Source organism: Aquarana catesbeiana, linkage group LG01, assembly GCF_042186555.1.
Source record: "Aquarana catesbeiana isolate 2022-GZ linkage group LG01, ASM4218655v1, whole genome shotgun sequence".
NCBI classification, from domain to species: Eukaryota; Metazoa; Chordata; class Amphibia; order Anura; family Ranidae; genus Aquarana; species Aquarana catesbeiana.
In genome coordinates this window covers 612,435,689-612,459,859 of record NC_133324.1, presented here as the reverse complement: position 1 = coordinate 612,459,859, position 24,171 = coordinate 612,435,689, and the positions used below count along the sequence as shown (strand labels likewise).

General features: G+C 46.4%; 1 protein-coding gene and 1 non-coding gene across 4 annotated transcripts in view; both read left to right on the top strand.

The window, feature by feature from the left end:
* The window catches only part of SHROOM3 (shroom family member 3), a 554,962-nt gene that overhangs the window by 496,734 nt on the left and 34,057 nt on the right, over positions 1 to 24,171 (top strand). For all 3 annotated transcript variants that reach the window (XM_073599747.1, XM_073599766.1, XM_073599757.1), the window contains one exon: positions 14,649 to 14,716. In XM_073599747.1, the coding sequence (XP_073455848.1) occupies positions 14,649 to 14,716 (68 nt within the window). The remainder of the gene's footprint in view (positions 1 to 14,648; positions 14,717 to 24,171) is intronic.
* Positions 17,273 to 17,463, top strand: LOC141124313 (U2 spliceosomal RNA). The gene has a single exon (XR_012240876.1). It is a non-coding gene; the product is annotated as a U2 spliceosomal RNA (small nuclear RNA).

Here is a 24,171-nt window from a genome sequence, read left to right as displayed (position 1 = left end):
GACAATTGTAGACACGCACCCACACTCCCTCAGGTTGAACTGGATAGAATGGTGTCTTTATTCAACCTTACTAACTATGTAACAATGTAACCTGAACCCCACGACTAAACACCCAGAGCTAGCAATGCTGACACTGTGATATCACCCATTGTGCTTTTGACAGACTGACTGGGGAGGATCATGGGTCATAGAGATATGGTCATGGGTCATGGAGGGTCATGGAAGGTGTAATAATTAAAAAAAAAACAATTCCTCCTAATTCTGAATTGATTTTCAGTGGACTTATTTACCCTTACGGGTAAAATAAAATGGTTTTGCTTTTATATGAAGTTGAGCGTCTTGTTGGCATTGTTGGGTACTCTAGATATCCTGTAAAGTAAAGTATAACAAGTATAATATAACCGTAGCAAGTAAACAAGTATAACAAGTAATGTAAAACAGTCAGACTCCAGCATTTCTATACACTTATAAGGTTGGGATGCTCTAGAAATCTGGATAGATTATAGCTTCTGTTACACACAATTTGCTCCTTGTGTCCCAATCAGAACAATTGGAATACGTTTTTTAATCTGGGAGCTAGATCTGGTCGCAACCACATGCATAAGATTACTATATGACCTATTGTCTGAATGTACTTTTAAGATTAGTAATTAAAGCAGTATGCATCCGTTTCATATACCCAACCAGGTTAAAAAAATAGAAACCTGACTAAAATCTGTTTGGGTATTTTGAAGAGAACATGACAGAGCTAAGATAAAAATTCCTCCAGTAACCAACCCATAATATTAAATATGAACTTCATACTGGAGCCATTTCGTTTAAAATCTCTTCAAGGTCAAGGCTATAATTAGTGCATACTGTACATATCTTTACTGATAAAGCCAATCCTTTTTAGATCAGTGAACATTAAAGTTGCCAGGAACTTATCTGTCTACAAATCAATGTCACCAATTATGCTGGAAGAGATTAAGATGTTTTCACTGAGCCAACAAACATGAAAAAATGCCAGAAGGAAGTTTGACTCCTGCTAAATAGCTCTAATTAAAAGCTCTTTCAAAAGTACATGCCACATCTCAATACAGGAAGATGGGATGTGTCTTTTTGATAGGGACAGAGTGCAAATTATTCTGCCATGACTGCAGTATGAAAAAAAGATACATATATGGAAACAAATGTGTATTAAAACTTTTGCCTGCAACATGGTAGTCTGGGGTATCCAAGAAAAATGTTCTTCCTTGCTACAACGTAGATCTGCAAGTATTACATTCCTATGTACCTAACTCTTCTAATCGGCATACTAACAGAAGTATTGAAATCACTATGACTTCCAATCAGAGGGACCTGCAAGTCAGCAGGACACAGAAATGCATGATACAGGACTTCATTGATAAGTGGTATACACCTCACTTACACTGCATTGCTATATAGTGGAATTTTTATTTAGGCCCTATTCACACATTTGCGTTTGCATTTGTGCAGGTGTTAACACACATAATGCATGTTAATGCTTGATGCAATGATAACTGTTGAATGCGTATTGTTCATTTTTAATGACACCCAATGTGCATACACAACTGAAACAGATGAACCTCCCCCTCAGATCACTTGTGGTGTGCTGGAAAAAAAGTCTTTTGGCCTATGGATGCACATCGAGGGCCTATTAAAAAAATGAATGGGCTTGCTCAATGCAACATGCATCAGTGCACCAAATGCACAGATCAGCAAAGTCAAATACATGGGCTAAATTGTAAATGGGTCTTTTAAGTGAAACGCCAAACTGAACTTTGCTTGTTTTTAACAAAGTGAGAAAAGTGTAGGGAGGTAGGACTCCATTATTTTAAACACATGCATCTGTGAGATTCACCTGAAATGAGAACGTGTATAGATGATCAGAGGCACTGCTTTATAAATATGCCCTTGGACTCCAACCATAAAATTTTTTTCTGTTTTGGATAGAGTTTGGAAGGGTTTGCCAGGTTTAATTACTATCTATGTCCTCCATTGGAGAGTATGTTCCCCACTTCCTGTCCAACTGACAGTTGTCAATAAAACAGAAGAGCTCTCAAATGGAGACACATATAGCAAACAAAACTTATATTTAATAGAGTGGGGAAGAGTTATCTCTGCTACGGTTTAATTATGATCTGTGTCCCCATTAGAGAGGATTTTCCTCACTTCCCACTGACAGTAGTCAATTAGACTGGATGCACTCAAATGGGGGATACAAATAGCAATATAAACTTAGATTTAGTACACTGGGGAAGGGTTACATCTGCCTGTTTTAATTATGATCTGTGTCCCGATTAGAGAATATTTTCATGTCCCACTGACAGTAGTCAATAGGATTGGAGAGCATTAAAATGGGAAATATATATATATATATATATATATATATATATATATATATATATATATATAGCAATAATAACTTATATTTAATAGGGTGGGGAAGGGTTAGGACATCCTGTAAACCTTACAAAAGTCAAATTGTCCAGTTTTACAAACACCTCTCACTTAAAGGGGTTGTAAAGTTATTTATTTTTTTTTTTTAAATAACAAACATGTTATACTTACCTTCACTGTGCAGCTCGTTCTGCACAGAGTGGCCCCGAACCTGGTCTTCTGGGGTCCCTCGGCGGCTGTTTCAGCTCCTCCCCGCAAGCATTTACCACCTTCATGCGAGCTCCCTCGCACGGTGGTGAATGCTTGCGGGCGCGCTCCCGTGATACAGCCGGCGGCTATAGCCGCTCGCTGTATCACTCGGCCCCGCCCCCGGCGTGCCGCGTCATCGGATGTGATTGACAGCAGCGCGAGCCAATGGCTGCGCTGCTTTCAATCCATCCACTGCAGCCAATCAGCGACCAGGCTGAGCTGCAATGAAGATGACGAGCACGAGCAGCGAAGATTCGAGGCGTCAGGTAAGTAAAACGGGGGGGCTGGGGGCGGCGGTACTGTCAAAAGTTTTTTCACCTTAATGCATAGAATGCATTAAGGTGAAAAAATTTTTACCTTTACAACCCCTTTAAGAACCTGTGTCATGGGACTTTGTTTGCGTAAGACAGATTTTTCATTCCTATACAAGTTTATGAGAATGCAAATTTTGCTTGAAGCAGGCCAGAAGGAGATCAGCTGCAGGTTGAGTGTGCCTATTATTGAATTCTGAATGATCTCAGAAGCTTTTTATGATGGTTAAATAATGCCATTTTCACAAACCCAAAGCCCATTGGCTTCGGAATCTTATTTCTAGAAAGCGAATGATGGTTTAGGACATGAGCAGGTAGTACAGTCGGAATCAGAACTTTTTGGCTCTGATGAAGAAGGTGTAGCTTTGAAAACGCGTCAGTCAGTAAGGATCCTGGTGAAGTCCCCCTGTGCTTCAGAGTGTACTGTACCAAGGACTACAAGGCTACAAATAAATAGCTTGATGAGCGATTTTAATTCACTTGTTTGTCAGTATAATTTATGACAATTACTTCTAAATAAATGTTGTGGGATAATGCACTAGACTGGTGTGCACTCTTTCTGTAGTGGCTGCAGGACATCCCCCAAAAGGGCAGCAAGGCTTGAGGCTATATCCCCGATATGTGGAGTTATTCTTAACACCTTTACGGGGATACTACTTTTGCGCAGTAGGTTTATTCTTGTTGTTAGTACAATCGGAATGTCTCCCCACCACACAAGTGCTGCCAGCTCAGTATTCCCAAAACAGAGATGGTGGCATATGTATATTTAGGGCATCTAAAAAAAACTGTGCTTGTCTGTGAAAATATCTTTAAAGTCTTTATTCTAAAGTCCATTGTGGTTCTAATCACAATTTTTTTTGTTATATATGTTAAGACCTTGCATAGTCTGGCTAGGCTAATAAATGCTTTCCCTGTCTAGGTCTCTGTGTGGTCTGCTGCAAAATTAAATTGTTTAAGCAATTTGATCCAAAAGCCACTGATCAGAGTTATCTCGTTATTTCTGTTACTTTAATCAGTTCTCTTACATTTTTTAAACATCGAGCTGTCAAGCTTAGCTGTGTAAAGAAACAAACATCACTGCAGCAAACTCCCTAAAAATGCCTTTATAAATAAATGAGCAACTGCATGAAAAGATAATGCTTTAAAGCGGTTGTATACCCACAATTTTTTTTTTTTAACCCTGTAAAGCAAAAGGCATAATGAGCTAGTATGCACCGCATACTAGCTCATTATGAAATACTTACCTTAGAACGAGGCGTCAGTATCTTACCTGGTCCACGCCGAGGGAGCTGTCATGTTGCCTCGGCGTGTCTTCCGGGTATCGCGGTTCCAGCGCTGTGAGTGGCTGGAGCCGCGATGTCATCACTCCCGCGCATGTGCACGGGAGATTTCTTACTCGGCAAGGTCCGGCAGCTGCCGGGCTTCAGCCGAGAATCCCCTGTGCGCATGCGCCGCTGCAGTCAGCGGCGCATAGCAAGGGGAATATCTCCTAAACCGTAAAGGTTTAGGAGATATTTTTTTTACCTACAGGTAAGCCTTATTATAGGCTTACCTGTAGGTAAAAGTAAAAAAAAAGACTATACAACCGCTTTAATGGAAAAGTATAGCCAGAGCTATTTTGGCTATACTTCCCCTGTATGTCACAGGAGTGCACTTAGTTTTGCACTCCTGTGACCTGTATTCAGCAGACAGCAGGCTAAAGTCCGCTGCCAGCTAACGTAAATAAGTTGAGGTCCACCCAGATGCCTGGACTGGCAGCTGGCTCAGCATCTCAGTGATCTGCTGAGAGCCTGAGCCAGCCCCTCCCATCCCCTCTACAGCCCAGCGATCCAGTAAGCACTGGAGGGGCAGAGCAGAGAGCTGATGACTGACAGTCACGGTTCTCTGCTCAGAGTGGAGGGGGAGCACTGAGCGATCAGCGGTGTTTGATCACTCAGTTCTCAGTGCAGAGCTGGTGGGAAACAGATGCTGCATCCACAGTGAGTATAAATGTTTCTTTTAAGTCCATACTTCTCTTTAGGTGAGTATAAATGTTTTTTAAAGTCTATACTATAGCATCTAAACCACAAAATTGAATATATTGCAGCTTGCCAGTCCTGCGATGTGGTAGCTAAATTTTTTGGGTTTTTTTTTTACGGTTTTTCATTATTTTCACCTGGTAATCCTGCTCATAACTAATAATTAATAATAACTAATACATTGCATGGTGACAGCATTTACCCACTGCACTGCATGTATAATGTTATCACCCTATGCTGCTCTCCTAATGTGGACTACAAACACCTCCCCTTCTCCACTGTTAATTGCTTTGTAGTTCTCAGAAGATAGGTGAGAAAGATGTGTTTGAGATCTCAATTTGGTCAACAGGAAGTTACAAGGACAAAGACACAAGATTTCTGACAGTGTCAAAAGGTATTTTCTGTACTTGCAGAAAATGTACTTAGCCTGGGAAAAAAAATATATGCAGCCCCAACATCTATGGCCTTGTAAGTTGTAATAGATCACATTTTTGGTTATGGATTTAGATATACAGTACTTTAAGGTTGAACTGGATGGACTTGTGTCTTTTTTCAACCTGACTAACTATATAGCTGAACTCTAGGCAGGCGTGTAATCATTAACACATTAATAAACGTATTTTTAAAATGCAAGCAGGTAATTACCTAAATTTGACTTGGTATCAGCCTCTTGCAATCTCTGTACAACAAAAATTGTGAGAGGAAGAAGCAGTGGAAGGGGCCAATTCTCACAAGAAGCATGCTGATAGGAGGAAAGAGCAGAGTGACAGAGAAATGAGCTCATGACTGTGCTGCTTCACCTTTCATTGTCCACTCACCGCTGCAGTGGGCCCAGGATGACCAGGGCTCAGAGGAAATGGGTTGAATGATACTGGCCGTCAGATTGAGGACATCAACCACTGAAAAAAATAAAACGTGATGGAAATCACCTGGATTTAATCAGAATGTCGCAGCAAAAGCTGGTTTTGCTATTTTATATTTTATGGGCTATTCATTTGTATCTTGCTATTTTTGGTTGGAGTTCTGCTTTAGGAAGCCAAACTAAGTTCACACTAGTGCTGCTGCATAATCAAGCTTTTTTCAGTGCTACAAAAATGTAGCATGTTTTTACATGTTTTTACACACGCTTTTCATATGTTTTAATGCTTTATGCATTTTCTTTTTTGACAAGGAGGAAGGTGGTTGTTACACACAAAACCCTGCCAAAAATGCACAAAAAGTACATGTACATGCATTTTTCATGTGCTTTTCATGTTCTCCCATTAAAGTCTATGGGCCCAAAAACGCACCAAAAATGCATGTACAGTACATGCTTTTTGCATGCGCTTTTCATGTTCCCCTATTGAAGTCTATGGGCCCAAAAATGCACTATGCTGCACCAAAAAAAGCACCTGCACCTTTTCAAAAATTACACTGCACCATAGGCAGACACAGGAGAAATTGCACTACTGTGAATAGATTGTTCTGTATGTATTTTTTTTTTATCATCTTCAGGGATAAGAAAAAAAAGTCAAAAAGGGTTAAATATGATATATTGCCTGTGAATATTCTTGTTTACTGTTTAACAGCAGGCTGATTAGGTTCTGGTATTAGCTACTTTGTTGTATAACGCCTGTTTAGAAAGTTAAAAAGCGCAAAGTGAAATTTACACACACAAGTAAATGAGTTACAACAAAACTGACCCAGACCTCTTATAATTGGGTGTTAGGTAGACCAACCTTTTTTAACCAGGGTTCCTTGGCACTCTGCAGTGCCTTCTGGGTTCTTTAACAGTGCTTTGGCTTAATACCTAAAAACAAATCCCCAAATTTCCCCCAAAATTTCCCATATGGCTTATGGGCAATTTTTGGGGAAATTTGGGGATTTTTTTTGGATCCAGCCTGCCTTTTTTGCTACACAAAGCCAAAGGTCTGTATTGTGCAGCATTATCCGGTGTCCAAAAAAATTGATGACAGCATCTGTTGATAAAGAGCACATCGGGTGCTCTTTGTTGAGTGCCTCTCTGCGTCAGCAATGGGGTCACGTTAACTGAAAATGAGAGAGAAATTGAGGATGCCTCAAGATATGCAGAATTCTAAAAGTTTTGGTGACTAAAAAAAGGTCGAGAAACACTGAGGTAGACAACCATAAATCCTTCTGTTCACCTGGAGCATAGAAACATGCATGTGCCCTAAGAAAATATGCTTCATCGGGACAGTTGACTGACAGCCAAAACTTGCCAGCATAACAGATTAGGCTATTACTGCCATTGCAGTGCCTTCTTATGTATGATTTGATCCTATCTAATTAGCAGGTATCAATTGACTTATAATATGTGTGGAAAAGCCCTCACAGTATGGCCAGAAAAGAGTATGGCAAGTTACTACCTTATAGGTTCTGAGTCTATTGATGCCATAGTGTTTGCTATATTAGGAATGCATACTAGAGATCAGCTGTCTTCTATACGTGGTATGCTAATAATTACCTGATAAAACATCTATAGAAATCTTTAAAGCTTAACTCAAGAGAGAGATAAAAAAACAGCAATTAGTGCAGTTTTGTATTTATTTAAAAAAAATAGTATTCTTGAAATCCACTGTATAGCAGCAACTAAACTAAAAGAAGGAGGGACAACAGTGAGTATCAGGGATGCTGGATAGGAAATAGCAGTTTATTAAGAGGGGTAAACTGCTGCACCATCTTCACTGGTGGCAGGAAAACAGTTTTTATAACTGTTTGGGATCCGCACTTCTTCTCCTAAAACATCTGCCGAAAGTGTTAGGTATTTCACACCTTTGACATTTGTCACTGATACATGTGTTCTAATTAATAGACTTCATTCCTACTTCTGTACTGGTGGCTGCTGTAAAATGATAGATTTACCCTTACTTTCTGTCCTGGTAGGACCATCCAACAGATTTATTGAAAGACTGCCACCAGGACTAAAACAATGGACCAAGGGGTGACGATGTTTCTCACACACACAGGTTTTGAAGAAGCACAATGTATGTGTGAAACGTCGTCACCACTTGGTCAGTTGGTTTAGTCCTGGTGGCAATCTTTCAATCAACCTGTTGGATGGAAGTTGGTGTGCAGCTAATTTTTTTCACTTGGTCTTTCTGTCCTGGTGACAATGACCATAAAATGAGAATGGATCTTCTTAACTACCTCCCGTCCGCACTATAGCTGAAAGGCGCTGCATCGCGGACCTAATTTGCTGGGAGGGCGTCCATGGACGTCCTCTCGTGCTCGAGTGGCCTGCGCACCCCTTGTAGGGCGCGCGCGGCGCGCTGTGTGATCAGCGAGTCTATGAGACTTGGCTGATCACAGATAGGAGTAAGGGGTTGATCCCAACCCCTTACCATGTGATCAGCTGTCAGCCAATGACAGCTGATCATGTGACGTAAACAGAGCTGGTAATCAGCTATTTTTTCTCCTCATGCTGGTAGCGTGAGGAGAAAAAAAAAGCCGATCACCGGCGGCTGTGAAAGGGACATCGGTCCCGATCATGGAGAGCCTCTGCAGAGGCTTCTGTGCCCACCAGTGCCACCTACCAGTGCCCACCAGTGCCACCTACCACAGCCCACAGTGTCACCTATCAGTGCCCACAGTGCCACCTATAAATGTCACCAATCAGTGCTTCATCACCAGTGCTGCTTATCAATACCACCTACCAGTGCCCATCAGTGCCACCTATCAGTGACATCCATCGGTGCCACCCATCAGTGCCACTCATCAGTGCCACCCATCAGGGCACATCAGTGGCGTCTTATCAGTGCCCATCAGTGCCATCTTATCAGTGCCTATCAGTGTCGCCTTATCTGTCCCTATCAGTGTCACCTTATCTGTGCCTATCAGTGCAGCCCATCAGTGCAGCCCAAATATGTTTTTTTTTCAAATATTTCTGTTTTTTTTGTTTGTTTAGCAAAAAATAAAAACCCAAGTGGTGATTAAATACCACCAAAAGAAGGTCTATTTGTGTGAAAAAAATTATAAAAATTTCCTTTGAGTACAGTGTAGCATGACCACGCATTTGTCATTCAAAGTGTGACAGCGCTGGAAGCTAAAAATTGTTCTGGGCAGGAGGGGGGTTTAAGTGCCCAGTAAGCCAGTGGTTAATGACAACCTATAGAGCACCCGTTTTGGCTTGTGATCTGTTTTACATCCCATCGATAGTGAAATAATGAATCCAAAACTGCTAAAAATGATGATTCAAAAAATGAAAGGCTCTTCAGTACAGGAGAGGAGATTTTGCAGTGAGTTATTCTCTGCTCTGTGTAGTGATGGACTTCTAATTGTTGATGTCACGGCATTGCTGGGGTTCTTGAGAGAAGCTGGGAATCCCCTAATATGGTGCATACTTTCTGCATGACAGGATGAAATTGCTAGGCAAGAGGGAGGTATTGACAGCGCTGATACATACCCAGGAGTTAGAACTCCCTAGATTAACATAACGTGTCTGGAAATAGTCAAATGACTTCACTGATACACAAATTTGGCTTCCATGTAAATTGCAGCAGTTTCACTAATCATTTTACTCATACAATAAGTTACTACATATCAAATACAACTGTTTCTTGTAAACTGACAGTCATTTGTAATGCCTGATCTACATTTTATAGGGTTCGATAAGTTTTACATGCTAATCTTACAACTGTACAACTCAACGTATCTGCATATTGGATTAAATTACATTCACATTAGGAGAAGACAGTGATATCTGCATTAATTTCTCTGTACCATTTCAGACATTACATGAATTGAAGAGATATAGGGGTGGAGGCGCGGAGGCAGTTGCTGCCACTTGCCTGCTCGCGCATGCACGCCTAGAAGTTAGAATTTAGGACTATCTTGGCACTTGTTAATAAGTCACAGTTGAAAAAAACATAAAATATATAAATTTTTAATAACTACATTACAAAAATACAAAATAATATATACAAGCAATATTAAAAACAGTTGTATACACCACAGTTAACAAGATTACTAACAGGTGACCCCGTAAGGTTTCTGTAGAAGGGGGGTATACAAAAATGTCCTCAACTGGTTTCGCGGTAAGGAACGCTTCTTCAGGAGGGGTGGTCTATAAAACAATTAATAGTCTTTTATTTTTATAGCACAGTAAAAGATATAAGAAATACAGCAAAGTAATGGTGAAACAGCATAATACATAAATGATAACAAAGTTGAATTGAAGACTGGCTCACCCACTCAGGCAGGTTCAATGGAACAGCAGGACCCAAAACAAATCCCCCCACGACGGACACGGGGGATTGTAAACAGATTCTGATTGATAGATAATAAAGCGTAAACATATAAAAACTAAGGATGTTTAGACATTACATGAAGGTTTAATTGCTTTAAAAATGAATTGGTATAGTGTGACAATATGATCTAATCTGCAGCATTTAATACCTGATTGAATTGCATTGAGGAAAATGAAAATCTACTCTCACAATGACACCATTCGTTTGTGTGCAGTCATGGTTGGTTGCCAGAATCCCGGTTATCCAGCCAGCATGACCCGTGGACTTGGACCCTGATAAAATGCAGCATAATTGGCCACAACTCTAAAATTCCCAGCACATGTGAGCAACAATGGGGTCAACTTTGCACTCATTCTCTTTATTTAGTGAAAATTTGATTCCATACTTTGTGCTACCTACAAAGAGAATAGAGTTATGGCTAGGCTAGGGTTAGGGCTATGGTTAGGATTAGGATTAGGGCTAGAGTGAGGCTAGGGTTAGGGATAGGTTTAGCTTCAGGCTATGGTTAGGATTAGGGTTAGGTTAGCGTTAGGATTAGGGTTAGGTTGGGATTAGGGTATATTGATAAATTTAAGATCAATCACGCTATTTGCTAACAATCTTGGTTTTTACTTGGTTCTTTAGAAGACAAAACCACTTGTAATTTCCCAAAAATAGGTAAGAATTGAAAAAAAAGGCACAGAAAATGGTGCCATAAAAGTGCAAAAATAACATACTTTTAAAAAACTACAGGAGGAGGTGGAGATAAAACCAGCGACCCTGCACAAGGAGAAAAGGAGGAGCAGCAATGACTGGTCTTGATAACAGAAGGTTGCTGCAGAAGGTGATGGTCATGGCTGTTGAAGCTCTTCAGTTTCTTCAAAAGAATGTCCCACTGAGGACGTTATAATCTGATCCATTCGGATGGCTTACTAAGCTAAAGTGGATGGTACCTAAACCTCAGCTCAAGATCGAGGTATTGCTTGTAATGTGTCCAATTTAGGCGCTGGACCCTTGTTAAAGTTGGTGTTCCTGGTCAACCTTGCCCAAGGAAACCACAAAGGGTGCTTTACAGGTCCAGGGGTGTGGACCCCAATATATGGGGGACCCGGTCCCTGAAGGTCTTTAGAGGCGCTACCCGCCGTGATGGGGGAAGATTGGGCCTGGCAAGACAGGCCCTGCTGCTTGGGATGGTGAGTACTCCCCTTTGGGGTCTTTTATATATATATATATGTATTTCCCTCTTTTCTTTTCAAACTGCTAGAGTAAGCCGTGATCCGGTATCCAGGGTTACAAAGGCCGGTTGGCGCGCATTTTAAAAATTTTAGTGAGTGCGTGTGCGCGCCACCGGCGTGCGAGTGCGCCGCCGGTGTGCGCGTGCACCACTACTGTCCACGTCAGGACGGCGCATGCACCATGCGGTAGGCGGGTTGCCGGCTGCTGATGCGCGCACTCCCTCCCATGCTAGGGCTTATAACCATGGAGCTCCTGGCATGCGCATGGAGGAAGCGGAGCGAATGGTGGGCACGTGAGTCTGATGGTCTTGGACACAACGGTGACAGGTTAAAACTGGTTGTAGTTTGTGGGGAGTACTCCTTGGTTATTTCTCGTGTGTAAGCAATGTCTTCAAAAAAAACGAGGAACAGGGAACAAGGCAAGCCCAGGAGTAAGAGTCCACAAAAAGCAGGAGACCAACCCCATGCTGATGCAGCCTCAGTCTCTAATGAAGGACCTGCGGCTTCTGACCTGGCCGAGCCATTGCACTTGTCAGGCATAGTGGCCACTACCAATGTACCTGCCTCGGCTTATGTTACAAAGGATGATTTGGCATCTGCCTTAGCAGGCCTTGAAGGCAAGATAGCTGGCATGATTGCCTCTGTAACACAGGGGGGAAGGAAGCATAATAGATCTCCCTCCCCGGAGCCTGGGCCAAGTGGAGAGTCACTAGAGCCCCAGGACTCATATAGCCAGATGGGTCCAGGTGACCTGGAACCAGAATGGGCAGAGGATCCGGAGGAGTTGGTCATAAAGGACAAAGACGTAGGGGAGGCTGAAGATTCCTCGGCTGAGGACTCTGGCTCTGAAGAACCAATTTCAGCCTCCCATTCCCAGAAATTGTTTATCCAATCTCTAATGGAGATGGTACGAATTGGGTTTAAGTTATCCCCGGTTCAGGAGTCTGCACTCTCCTGTTCTACTTTGGGATCTTTGTGACCTAAACAAATCCTTTATGACCAACTCCTCCGGATCCTCTGCCCATTCTGGTTCCAGGTCACCTGGACCCATCTGGCTATAAGAGTCCTGGGGCTCTAGTGACTCTCCACTTGGCCCAGGCTCCAGGGAGGGAGATCTATTACGCTTCCTTCCCCCCTGTGTTACAGAGGCAATCATGCCAGCTATCTTGCCTTCAAGGCCTGCTAAGGCAGATGCCAAATCATCCTTTGTAACATAAGCCGAGGCAGGTAGATTGGTAGTGGCCTCTATGCCTGACAAGTGCAATGGCTCAGCCAGGTCAGAAGCCGCAGGTCCTTCAGTAGAGACTGAGGCTGCATCAGCATGGGGTTGGCCTCCTGCTTTTTGTGGAGGGACTCTTACCCCTGGGCTTGCCTTGTTCCCTGTTCCTCATTGTTTGGAAGACATTGCTTACATACGAGAAATAACCAAGGAGTACTCCCCACAAACTACAACCAGTCTTTAACCTGTCACCGTTGTGTCCAAGACCATCAGACTCACGTGCCCACCATTCACTCCGCTTCCTCCATGCGCACGCCAGGAGCTCCATGGCTATAAGCCCTAGCATGGGAGCGAGCGTGCGCATCAGCGGCCGGCGACCCGCCTACCGCATGGCGCATGCGCCGTCCTGACGTATGTGGCGCTGTGACGTGGACAGTAGCGGCGCACACCAGCGGCGCAACTCACACGCCGGCGGCGCGGCGTGCACGCGCATGCGCACTCACATGCCAAGTTTAAAAAATGCGCGCCAACCGGCCTCTGTAACCCTGGACACCGGATCAAGGTTTACTCTGGTAGTTTGAAAAGAAAAGAGGGAAATACATATATATATATATATAAAAGACCCCAAAGGGGAGTACTCACCATCCTAAGCAGCAGGGCCTGTCTTGCCAGGCCCAATCTTCCCCCATCACGGCGGGTAGCGCCTCTAAGGACCTTCAGGGACCGGGTCCCCCATATATTGGGGTCCACACCCCTGGACCTGTAAAGCACCCTTTGTGGTTTCCTTGGGCAAGGTTGACCAGGAATACCAACTTTAACAAGGGTCCAGCGCCTAAATAGGACACATTACAAGCAATACCTTGTTCTTGAGCCGAGGTTCGGGTACCATCCACATTAGCTTAGTAAGCCATCCGAATGGATCCGATTATAATGTCCTCAGTGGGACATTCTTTTGAAGAAACTGAAGAGCTTCAACAGCCATGACATCACCTTCAAGACACTGGCGAAAAAACGGAGGCACTTCCTGTATAGGAGGGGTTATGTGGGAGGAACTGTCTTACTATTGGTTGCCAGTGTCCAATCACCTGAAGGTAAGCGTATAACCCACATAGTCATTATTATGGTGCTCTGTGTCCTGTGATGTATGATAAAGAAATGTGTGTCTTTTGTATTTAGACAATATTTGCTTTTCAAAGAGTTCAGTTTTAAAGTGTACGCAGCTATCATTAGTACAAAAGGTGATTGGAAATGTTACAGTGGGGACACCTATTCCAATGACAACTACCTAATAGGAAGATTCCTTCCATTTTGTAGAGATTTCTTCTCACTTCCTGTTGCATCTCTGAAACAGGAAAAAAAAGGAAAATCTCCTGGAACTTGGCAGAAAATGAACTGACTGGTGTTTTATTCTTCCCTACTCTATCCAAAACAAAACAAAAAAATTGGCTATGGGTATACTTTAACAGGTTTCTGATTAAAAAAGGAAATCTTCGGAGTAGCTGTGTACATTAGGATTAGTTCATTTTTTATTAATCAGCAATAGACCTTCTGTATGAAACGTGTTCTAAAGGAAAAGTCTTCTTGTTGAACATATTGACTTACCAGCTGTGAGCTGTCATTTTGAAATGCATGTACACCAGTAGGACTGTCAGCTTTCAGCATCAGCTTTCTGATGGTGACAACATGGATCATGCCTGAATAAAGTTTGTTAAAACAGCCCATTGCAGTCTCCACTTAGAGCCCGTGTAACAGGGTGACAATGAAGGAGCACAGTTGGCACTTAGAGAAAGAATGTTGTTCTTCAACAGGAAATGTCTTAAAAAGGATCTTCATGGCAGGATCACCAGGAAATATTTTAATGAAAGCTGTAGATTAAAAACCATTGACTTTTGAAATTAGATTGGTAAAACTTATATGAGATTTTAGTGATTGGGTTTACATTTGCTTTAACTATCACTAACCAGTTGCTATGCGTTTGTGTATTTCAGGACTTTATGGTAAGAAGGGAATCTCTTACCAAGTATGCTTCTTATAGTTCGACAAATAAGGAATTTCGGTAAGTTGATAAAAAAATGATAATTAGATAGTAATTGTTCTGAAAATATATTTCATACATGTGCCCGTGTAATTTTTCTGTAAATAATATTTGTAAAACTCGTACATTCTTATGTTGTTTGATGTTATTTAGACAAATTTTTGCGGGCCCCCTGGGCTTCAGATTTCCTCCTTTGGCACAATATCCTCAAAAATTTGCTACCCAAAGTTAAAATTAAGTTAACTTGCAAAGTATTTAGGAAAATGTAGTTGTTCCATGGTATTTAGAGAAATGTAGCTGTCCCTAGATTCTGTAAGAAGTCGTGTCAATTTTAGAGTTGGGCCAAACACCCCCCGCTTTGGTTCGTGCCAGAACTCTCGAACATCGCAAAAGTTTGGACCCGAACCGCAAACGTGCCCATTTTGAAGGCTTGTATGCAAGTTATTGGCCATAAAAAGGGTATGGGGGCCCAGCTACTGCCCTGAGGGACATGTATCAATGTAAAACGTTTTTTTTTTAAAAGATTGTTTTTACAGGAGCAGTGATTTTATTGATGCTTAAAGTGAACAATAAAAATAAAAAAATCCTTTAAATATAGTGGCTGGGGGGTCCTCTTAATCTGCCTGTAAAGTAGTGTATCTGTCCCGTGTATAGAACGTGCTGCAGCAAAACTGACATTTATAAAGAAAAAAAATTACATTTAAATTGTCAGCAATACAATACCAGCTGTATTGTAATACAATACTATTGCCGGCAATACAAAAATTTAACAAGGGGGGCCCCCAGATCCTGCCTGCCCCCTCCCTATGTGAATGAGTATGAGTATCATCAAAAAAAGTGTCAAAAATAAATAAAGACAGGAGGCAGTTTTGAAAATTCCTTTATTAAAAAAATAAAAAAACAATGTCCCCCGATGTAGATCCATTGTCAATCATGATGCCAGGCCGCACTGCCGGACCCGGAAAAAGAAAAAAAAACGCTTGCAACAAAGGCTAACTGCCGAATGCCTGCTCTGACATTTCACATGTTTTAAATAGGTAAGAGGCGGGGCCATCTGGGGACATCACCTGGTGGCACCACCCCTTGTGATGTCACCGACCCTAGTAAATACAGCTAGATAAAACAAAAACTGTGTCTGTCTTAATTTCAGGCTGCAAAGCTACGAAATTTTTATTATTTTAAAGGGGGGGTGATTCTTTTTTATACCCACTGTATCGGTGTTCGAATACCTGCATGGGTTTCATACATAACATTTAAAGTTCCTCAGAATAAGAACAGCAAATTTGATGCTAGGAGATGTTAGAAGTTCATGTTAGTTGAAATGCACAGTCTGGATGGTTTGAGCTAGCTAATGCATACCTCCTAACTCTAATGCCGCGTACACACGGTCGGAATTTCCAACAACAAATGTTCGATGTGAGCTTGTTGTCAGAAAATCCGGACATTTGCTGTCGGAATTTCCGACAACAAATGTTTGAGAGCAGGTTCTCAAATTTTCCGACAACAAAACTTGTCGGAAATTCCGATCGTGTGTACACAATTCCGACGCACAAAATTCCACGCATGCTCGGAATCAAGCAGAAGAGCCGCACTGGCTATTGAACTTCATTTTTCTCGGCTCCTCGTACGTCTTGTACGTCACCGCGTTCTTGACGTTTGGAATTTCCAACAACATTGGTGTGACCGTGTGTATGCAAGACAAGTTTGAGCCAACATCTGTCGGAAAAAAATCCACGGTTTTGTTGGCGGAATGTCCGATCCTGTGTATGCAGCATTAAACTTTACAAAGAAGAATACCGTGGAAAAACTGCACGCACCAAAGCCTAATGTGGGCATATAATGTGAGCATATAATGTGGGTCTAATATGGGTATCATTTAAATAATATATAATAAATAATAATTACCATATGTTATGATGAGAGCAAATAAAATACCTCTACAGGCACAGAAACTTGTTTAACTTACTTCATCCCTTAAAAACCCATGTTCAGCTTAGGCAAAAAGTAAAAATCTCAGTCTCCATCATTTTCTCTTTTGTAAAATAGCTCTAGCTACAATACTTGGCATGGCATTTTCTTTCTTGAGACCTTGTGACCCTCACAAGGTTAACAAAGACACAGTATCTTGCCTACGGGCGTCCACAGTCGGTCTTCACAACATAGGGGAGCATACAGGGTGAGCCAGGTGTGCCTGAGCACATCCTAATCACCCCAAACAGCACAGGTTCCCCCTACTGCCCATGCCCCCTTCCAGCACTACAAGCTTCCCTCCTCTCCTCTCCCACTGGCTGCTGTTGCGAGCACACTGGGGGGATATTTCAGTCACTCTGTTCATTCATAACTGAAGCATAGTAAACTGTGTGTGCGTGAATGAACAGAAAGTTTCAGCACAGAGTACTTCCCTCACTGTCCAGTTCAGCTGAGGCTGCAGAGAAAGGGACTGGGGAATCTCTGTCCTCAGTTCTTTACTCAAAATGATTTAGTTTAGACCCCTGATATTTCACCAAAGCTAGCCAACGGGCTCTTAAAAAAATTGTAAAAAAATATTGTGAAAAAAGAATTAAAAAAAATAAGCCAATCGCTTCTCGGCCTTTTGGCTAAGATCAAGTGTAGTATCTGTTCTTATCAGTTTAATATCTGATACGTCCCCTATCTGGGGACCATATATTAAATGGATTTTTAGAACAGGGAGATGGAAGAAGAGCTTGCTCTGTCCACTCCACGCATCGATCTGGTATTGCAGTACCTCCAGGACCGGTGCACAAAAAAAAAAAAAAAAAATAAGCCTTCTGCCCTACTGACACCATCCATGTTTGAATAAATTTAAAAGATTATTTACATTTATGTATAAGAGTGTGTGTATGTATATATCTATATCTATATAGATAGATAGAAAGATATAGATAGATACATCTATCTATATATATATAGATAGATATATCTATATATACACACACACGTGTGCGTGTGTGTTTGAGCTTTGGGGTGCACACCCTAATGCATTAGACTGCACACACCTATGCTGCACAACAATACTCACCCTATCTTTGGCGCTGTCCCCCACAGACTGACTGATCCAGGGCTATTTCACTTTCAATTTGAATGATGCCCAGCATCATTTAACCCACTTACATTGAGCCTAAGGTGTCAGGGCTTGGCCCCCCACATCAGACTCACAGGAGAATGGTGCAGAGAGCTTTTTCTGCAGCATGCAGGATTCTCCCACTGCTGGAACAAGAAGAGAGCAAAGAGGACCTGTGACCACAACTGACCTGAAGACACCTGGAAAAAAGGTATGTATACATTTTTTTTAAAGGCTCAAGGGGTGCTCCTGTGGAGGGGAAGGGCAAATTTTGAGGTATCTGAATCATGAAGTTGAGCAAGTCAAAATAGAATCAAGAAATGTAAAATATACTGTATCAGAGGCAAAACTTTCAGGGTCGCAGCAGTCGCACTTGCGATTGGGCCCTGTGGTTCTGCTGCTGTGGGAGGGCCCCAAGACCCGGCATCTCCCCTGCACCCCTGGCTGTCCGTTTTAGTATGCAGTGGGGGGAGGTGGGAGGCCGCGATCGGCAGCTGTATGGTAGCCGCGGGATCTTCCTGGGGCTTGTAGTTCTCTCTCCGAATGTATACAGTGGAGAGGGGAGGGGCCTCTGACCCAGGCATGTATCGGCTTCACTCTTCAGTGTGTCGCTCTGCTTCTACACTCTGATACATGCCCGGGTCAGAGGCCCCTCCCCTCTCCACTGTATACATTCAGAGAGAGAACTATAAGCTCCAGGGAGATCCAGCGGCCCGTGGAGACAATACAGCTGCAGATCGTGGCCTTCCACCTCCCCCAAGGTGGGGGGTACAGAGATGTGCTGGGGTTGGAGGTGCACAGACAGCGGAGACCAGCCAGGTACAGGGGGAACCTCTGGGGACCCTGATGTAAGGAAGGAACTGTCTGGGGACCCTGAAGTAAGGGGGTGGCTCTCTGGGGACCCTGATGTAAGGAGGGGCTCTCTGGGGACCCTGATGTAAGGAGGGGCTCTCTGGGGACACTGGTGTAAGAAGGGGCTCTCTGGGGACCCTGATGTAAGGAGGGGCTCTCTTTGAGGACCCTGATGTAAGCAGGGGCTCTCCGGGGATCCTGATGTAAGGAGGGCCCCTCTGGGGACCCTGATGTAAGGGGGGGCACTCTGGGGACACTGATGTAAGGAGGGGCTCTCAGGGAACCCTGATGTAAGGAGGGGCTCTCTGGGGACCCTGATGTAAGGGGGGCTCATTGGGGACTCTGATGTAAGGGGGAGGGGCTCTCTGGGGACCCTGATGTAAGGAAGGGGCTCTCTGGGGACCCTGTTTTAAGGAGGGGCTCTCTGGGGACACTGATGTAGGGGGGGCTCTCTGGGGATCCTGATGTATTGAAGAGCTCTCTGGGGACCCTGAAGTAAAGGGGGCCCTCTGGGGACTCTGATGTAAGGAGGGGCTCTTTGGGGACCCTGATGTAAGGAGAGGCTCTCTGGGGACCCTGTTGTAAGAAGGGGCTCTCTGGGGACCCTGATGTAAAGGGGAGGGGCTCTCGGGGGACTCTGATGTAAGGGGGAGGGGCTCTCTGGGGACCCTGATGTAAGGAAGGGGCTCTCTGGGGACCCTGATGTAAGGAGGGGCTCTCTGGGGACCCTGATGTAAGGAGGGGCTCTCTGGGGACCCTGATGTAAGGAGGGGCTCTCTGGAGACACTGATGTAAGGGGGGCTCTCTGGGGATACTGATGTAAGGAAGGGGCTCTCTGGGGACACTGATGTAAGGAAGGTGCTCTCTGGGGACCCTGATGTAAGGAAGGGGCTCTCTGGGGACCCTAATGTAAGAAAGGGGCTCTCTGGGGACCCTGGCATAAGGAAGGGGCTCTCTGGGGACCCTGATGTAAGGAGGGGCTCTCTGGGGACCCTGATGTAAGGAGGGGCTCTCTGGGAACTCAGATGTAAAGGGGCTCTCTGGGGACAATGATGTAAGGGGGGCTCTCTGGGGACCCTGATGTAAGGAAGGGGCTCTCTGGGGACTCTGATGTAAGGGGGAGGGGCTCTCTGGGGACCCTGATGTAAGGAGGGGCTCTCGGGGACCCTGATGTGAGGGGGGCTCTCTGGGGACCCTGATGTAAGGGGGCCTCTGGGGACCCTGATGTAAGGGGGGGCATTTTGGGGACCCTGATGTAAGGGGGAGGGGCTCTCTGGGGACCCCGATGTAAAGGGGAGGGGCTCTCTGGGGACTTTGATGTAAGGGGGGCTCTCTGGGGATACTGATGTAAGGAAGGGGCTCTCTGGGGACACTGATGTAAGGAAGGGGCTCTCTGGGGACCCTGATGTAAGGAAGGGGCTCTCTGGGACCCTGATGTAAGGAGGGGCTCTCTGGGAACTCTGATGTAAGGGGGAGGGGCTCTCTGGGGACCCTGATGTAAGGGGGGCTCTCTGGGGATACTGATGTAAGGAAGGGGCTCTCTGGGGACACCGATGTAAGGGAGGGGCTCTCTGGGGACCCTAATGTAAGAAAGGGGCTCTCTGGGAACCCTGATGTAAGGAAAGGGCTCTCTGGGGATCCTGATGTAAGAAAGGGGCTCTCTGGGGACCCTTACGTAAGGAAGGGGCCCTCTGGGGACTCTGGTGTAAGGGGGGCTCTCTGGGGACCCTGATGTAAGGAGGGGCTCTCTGGGGACCCTGATGTAAGGAGGGGCTCTCTGGGGACCCTGATGTAAGGGGGGCTCTCTGGGGACCCTGATGTAAGGGGGGCTCTCTGGGGATACTGATGTAAGGAAGGGGCTCTCTGGGGACACTGATGTAAGGAAGGGGCTCTCTGGGGACCCTGATGTAAGGAAGGGGCTCTCTGGGGACCCTGATGTAAGAAAGGGACTCTCTGGGGACCCTGACATAAGAAAGGGGCTCTCTGGGGACCCTGATGTAAGGAGGGGCTCTCTGGGGACCCTGATGTAAGGAGGGGCTCTCTGGGGACCCTGATGTAAGGGGGGCTCATTGGGGACTCTGATGTAAGGGGGAGGGGCTCTCTGGGGACCCTGATGTAAGGAAGGGGCTCTCTGGGGACCCTGTTTTAAGGAGGGGCTCTCTGGGGACACTGATGTAGGGGGGGCTCTCTGGGGATCCTGATGTATTGAAGAGCTCTCTGGGGACCCTGAAGTAAAGGGGGCCCTCTGGGGACTCTGATGTAAGGAGGGGCTCTTTGGGGACCCTGATGTAAGGAGAGGCTCTCTGGGGACCCTGTTGTAAGAAGGGGCTCTCTGGGGACCCTGATGTAAAGGGGAGGGGCTCTCGGGGGACTCTGATGTAAGGGGGAGGGGCTCTCTGGGGACCCTGATGTAAGGAAGGGGCTCTCTGGGGACCCTGATGTAAGGAGGGGCTCTCTGGGGACCCTGATGTAAGGAGGGGCTCTCTGGGGACCCTGATGTAAGGAGGGGCTCTCTGGAGACACTGATGTAAGGGGGGCTCTCTGGGGATACTGATGTAAGGAAGGGGCTCTCTGGGGACACTGATGTAAGGAAGGTGCTCTCTGGGGACCCTGATGTAAGGAAGGGGCTCTCTGGGGACCCTAATGTAAGAAAGGGGCTCTCTGGGGACCCTGGCATAAGGAAGGGGCTCTCTGGGGACCCTGATGTAAGGAGGGGCTCTCTGGGGACCCTGATGTAAGGAGGGGCTCTCTGGGAACTCAGATGTAAAGGGGCTCTCTGGGGACAATGATGTAAGGGGGGCTCTCTGGGGACCCTGATGTAAGGAAGGGGCTCTCTGGGGACTCTGATGTAAGGGGGAGGGGCTCTCTGGGGACCCTGATGTAAGGAGGGGCTCTCGGGGACCCTGATGTGAGGGGGGCTCTCTGGGGACCCTGATGTAAGGGGGCCTCTGGGGACCCTGATGTAAGGGGGGGCATTTTGGGGACCCTGATGTAAGGGGGAGGGGCTCTCTGGGGACCCCGATGTAAAGGGGAGGGGCTCTCTGGGGACTTTGATGTAAGGGGGGCTCTCTGGGGATACTGATGTAAGGAAGGGGCTCTCTGGGGACACTGATGTAAGGAAGGGGCTCTCTGGGGACCCTGATGTAAGGAAGGGGCTCTCTGGGACCCTGATGTAAGGAGGGGCTCTCTGGGAACTCTGATGTAAGGGGGAGGGGCTCTCTGGGGACCCTGATGTAAGGGGGGCTCTCTGGGGATACTGATGTAAGGAAGGGGCTCTCTGGGGACACTGATGTAAGGGAGGGGCTCTCTGGGGACCCTAATGTAAGAAAGGGGCTCTCTGGGAACCCTGATGTAAGGAAAGGGCTCTCTGGGGATCCTGATGTAAGAAAGGGGCTCTCTGGGGACCCTTACGTAAGGAAGGGGCCCTCTGGGGACTCTGGTGTAAGGGGGGCTCTCTGGGGACCCTGATGTAAGGAGGGGCTCTCTGGGGACCCTGATGTAAGGAGGGGCTCTCTGGGGACCCTGATGTAAGGAGGGGCTCTCTGGGGACCCTGATGTAAGGAAGGGGCTCTCTGGGGACACTGATGTAAGGAAGGGGCTCTCTGGGGACCCTGATGTAAGGAAGGGGCTCTCTGGGGACCCTGATGTAAGAAAGGGACTCTCTGGGGACCCTGACATAAGAAAGGGGCTCTCTGGGGACCCTGATGTAAGGAGGGGCTCTCTGGGGACCCTGATGTAAGGAGGGGCTCTCTGGGAACTCTGATGTAAGGGGGAGGGGCTCTCTGGGGACCCTGATGTAAGGAGGGGCTCTCTGTGGACCCTGAGGTAAGGAGGGGCTCTCGGAGACCCTGATGTGAGGGGGGGCTCTCTGGGGACCCTGATGTAAGGGGGGCCTCTGGGGACCCTGATGTAAGGGGGGGCATTTTGGGGACCCTGATGTAAGGGGGAGGGGCTCTCTGGGGACCCCGATGTAAAGGGGAGGGGCTCTCGGGGGACTCTGATGTAAGGAGGAGAGGCTCTCTGGGGACCCTGATGTAAGGAAGGGGCTCTCTGGGGACCCTGATGTAAGGAGGGGCTCTCTGGGGATACTGATGTAAGGGGGGCTCTCTGGGGATACTGATGTAAGGAAGGGGCTCTCTGGGGACACTGATGTAAGGGAGGGGCTCTCTGGGGACCCTGATGTAAGAAAGGGGCTCTCTGGGGACCCTGATGTAAGGAAGGGGCTCTCTGGGGATCCTGATGTAAGAAAGGGGCTCTCTGGGGACCCTGACATAAGGAAAGGGCTCTCTGGGGACTCTGATGTAAGGGGGGCTCTCTGGGGACCCTGATGTAAGGAGGGGCTCTCGGGGGATCCTGATGTAAGGAGGGGCTCTCTGGGAACCCTGATGTAAGGGGGGCTCTCTGGGGACAATGATGTAAGGGGGGCTCTCTGGGGACCCTAATGTAAGGAAGGGGCTCTCTGGGGACCCTGATGTAAAGGGGAGGTTCTCTGGGGACTCTGATGTAAGGGGGACTCTCTGGGTAACCTGATGTAAGGAGGGGCTCTCTGAGGACCCTGATGTAAGGATGGGCTCTGAGGACCCTGATGTTAGGGGGGGCTCTCTGGGGACCCTGATGTGATGAGGGGGCTTTGGGGATCCTAATGTAAGTAGGGAGGCTCTCTGAGGACCCTGATGTAAGGAGGGGCTCTCTGGGGACCCTGATGTAAGGAGGGGCTCTCTGGGAACTCAGATGTAAGGGGGGCTCTCTGGGGACAATGATGTAAGGGGGGCTCTCTGGGGACAATGATGTAAGGGGGCTCTCTGGGGACCCTGATGTAAGGAAGGGGCTCTCTGGGGACTCTGATGTAAGGGGGAGGGGCTCTCTGGGGACCCTGATGTAAGGAGGGGCTCTCGGGGACCCTGATGTGAGGGGGGCTCTCTGGGGACCCTGATGTAAGGGGGCCTCTGGGGACCCTGATGTAAGGGGGCCTCTGGGGACCCTGATGTAAAGGGGGGCATTTTGGGGACCCTGATGTAAGGGGGAGGGGCTCTCTGGGGACCCCGATGTAAAGGGGAGGGGCTCTCTGGGGACTTTGATGTAAGGGGGGCTCTCTGGGGATACTGATGTAAGGAAGGGGCTCTCTGGGGACACTGATGTAAGGAAGGGGCTCTCTGGGGACCCTGACATAAGGAAGGGGCTCTCTGGGACCCTGATGTAAGGAGAGGCTCTCTGGGAACTCTGATGTAAGGGGGAGGGGCTCTCTGGGGACCCTGATGTAAGGGGGGCTCTCTGGGGATACTGATGTAAGGAAGGGGCTCTCTGGGGACACTGATGTAAGGGAGGGGCTCTCTGGGGACCCTAATGTAAGAAAGGGGCTCTCTGGGAACCCTGATGTAAGGAAGGGGCTCTCTGGGGATCCTGATGTAAGAAAGGGGCTCTCTGGGGACCCTGACGTAAGGAAGGGGCCCTCTGGGGACTCTGGTGTAAGGGGGGCTCTCTGGGGACCCTGATGTAAGGAGGGGCTCTCTGGGGACCCTAATGTAAGGAGGGGCTCTCTGGG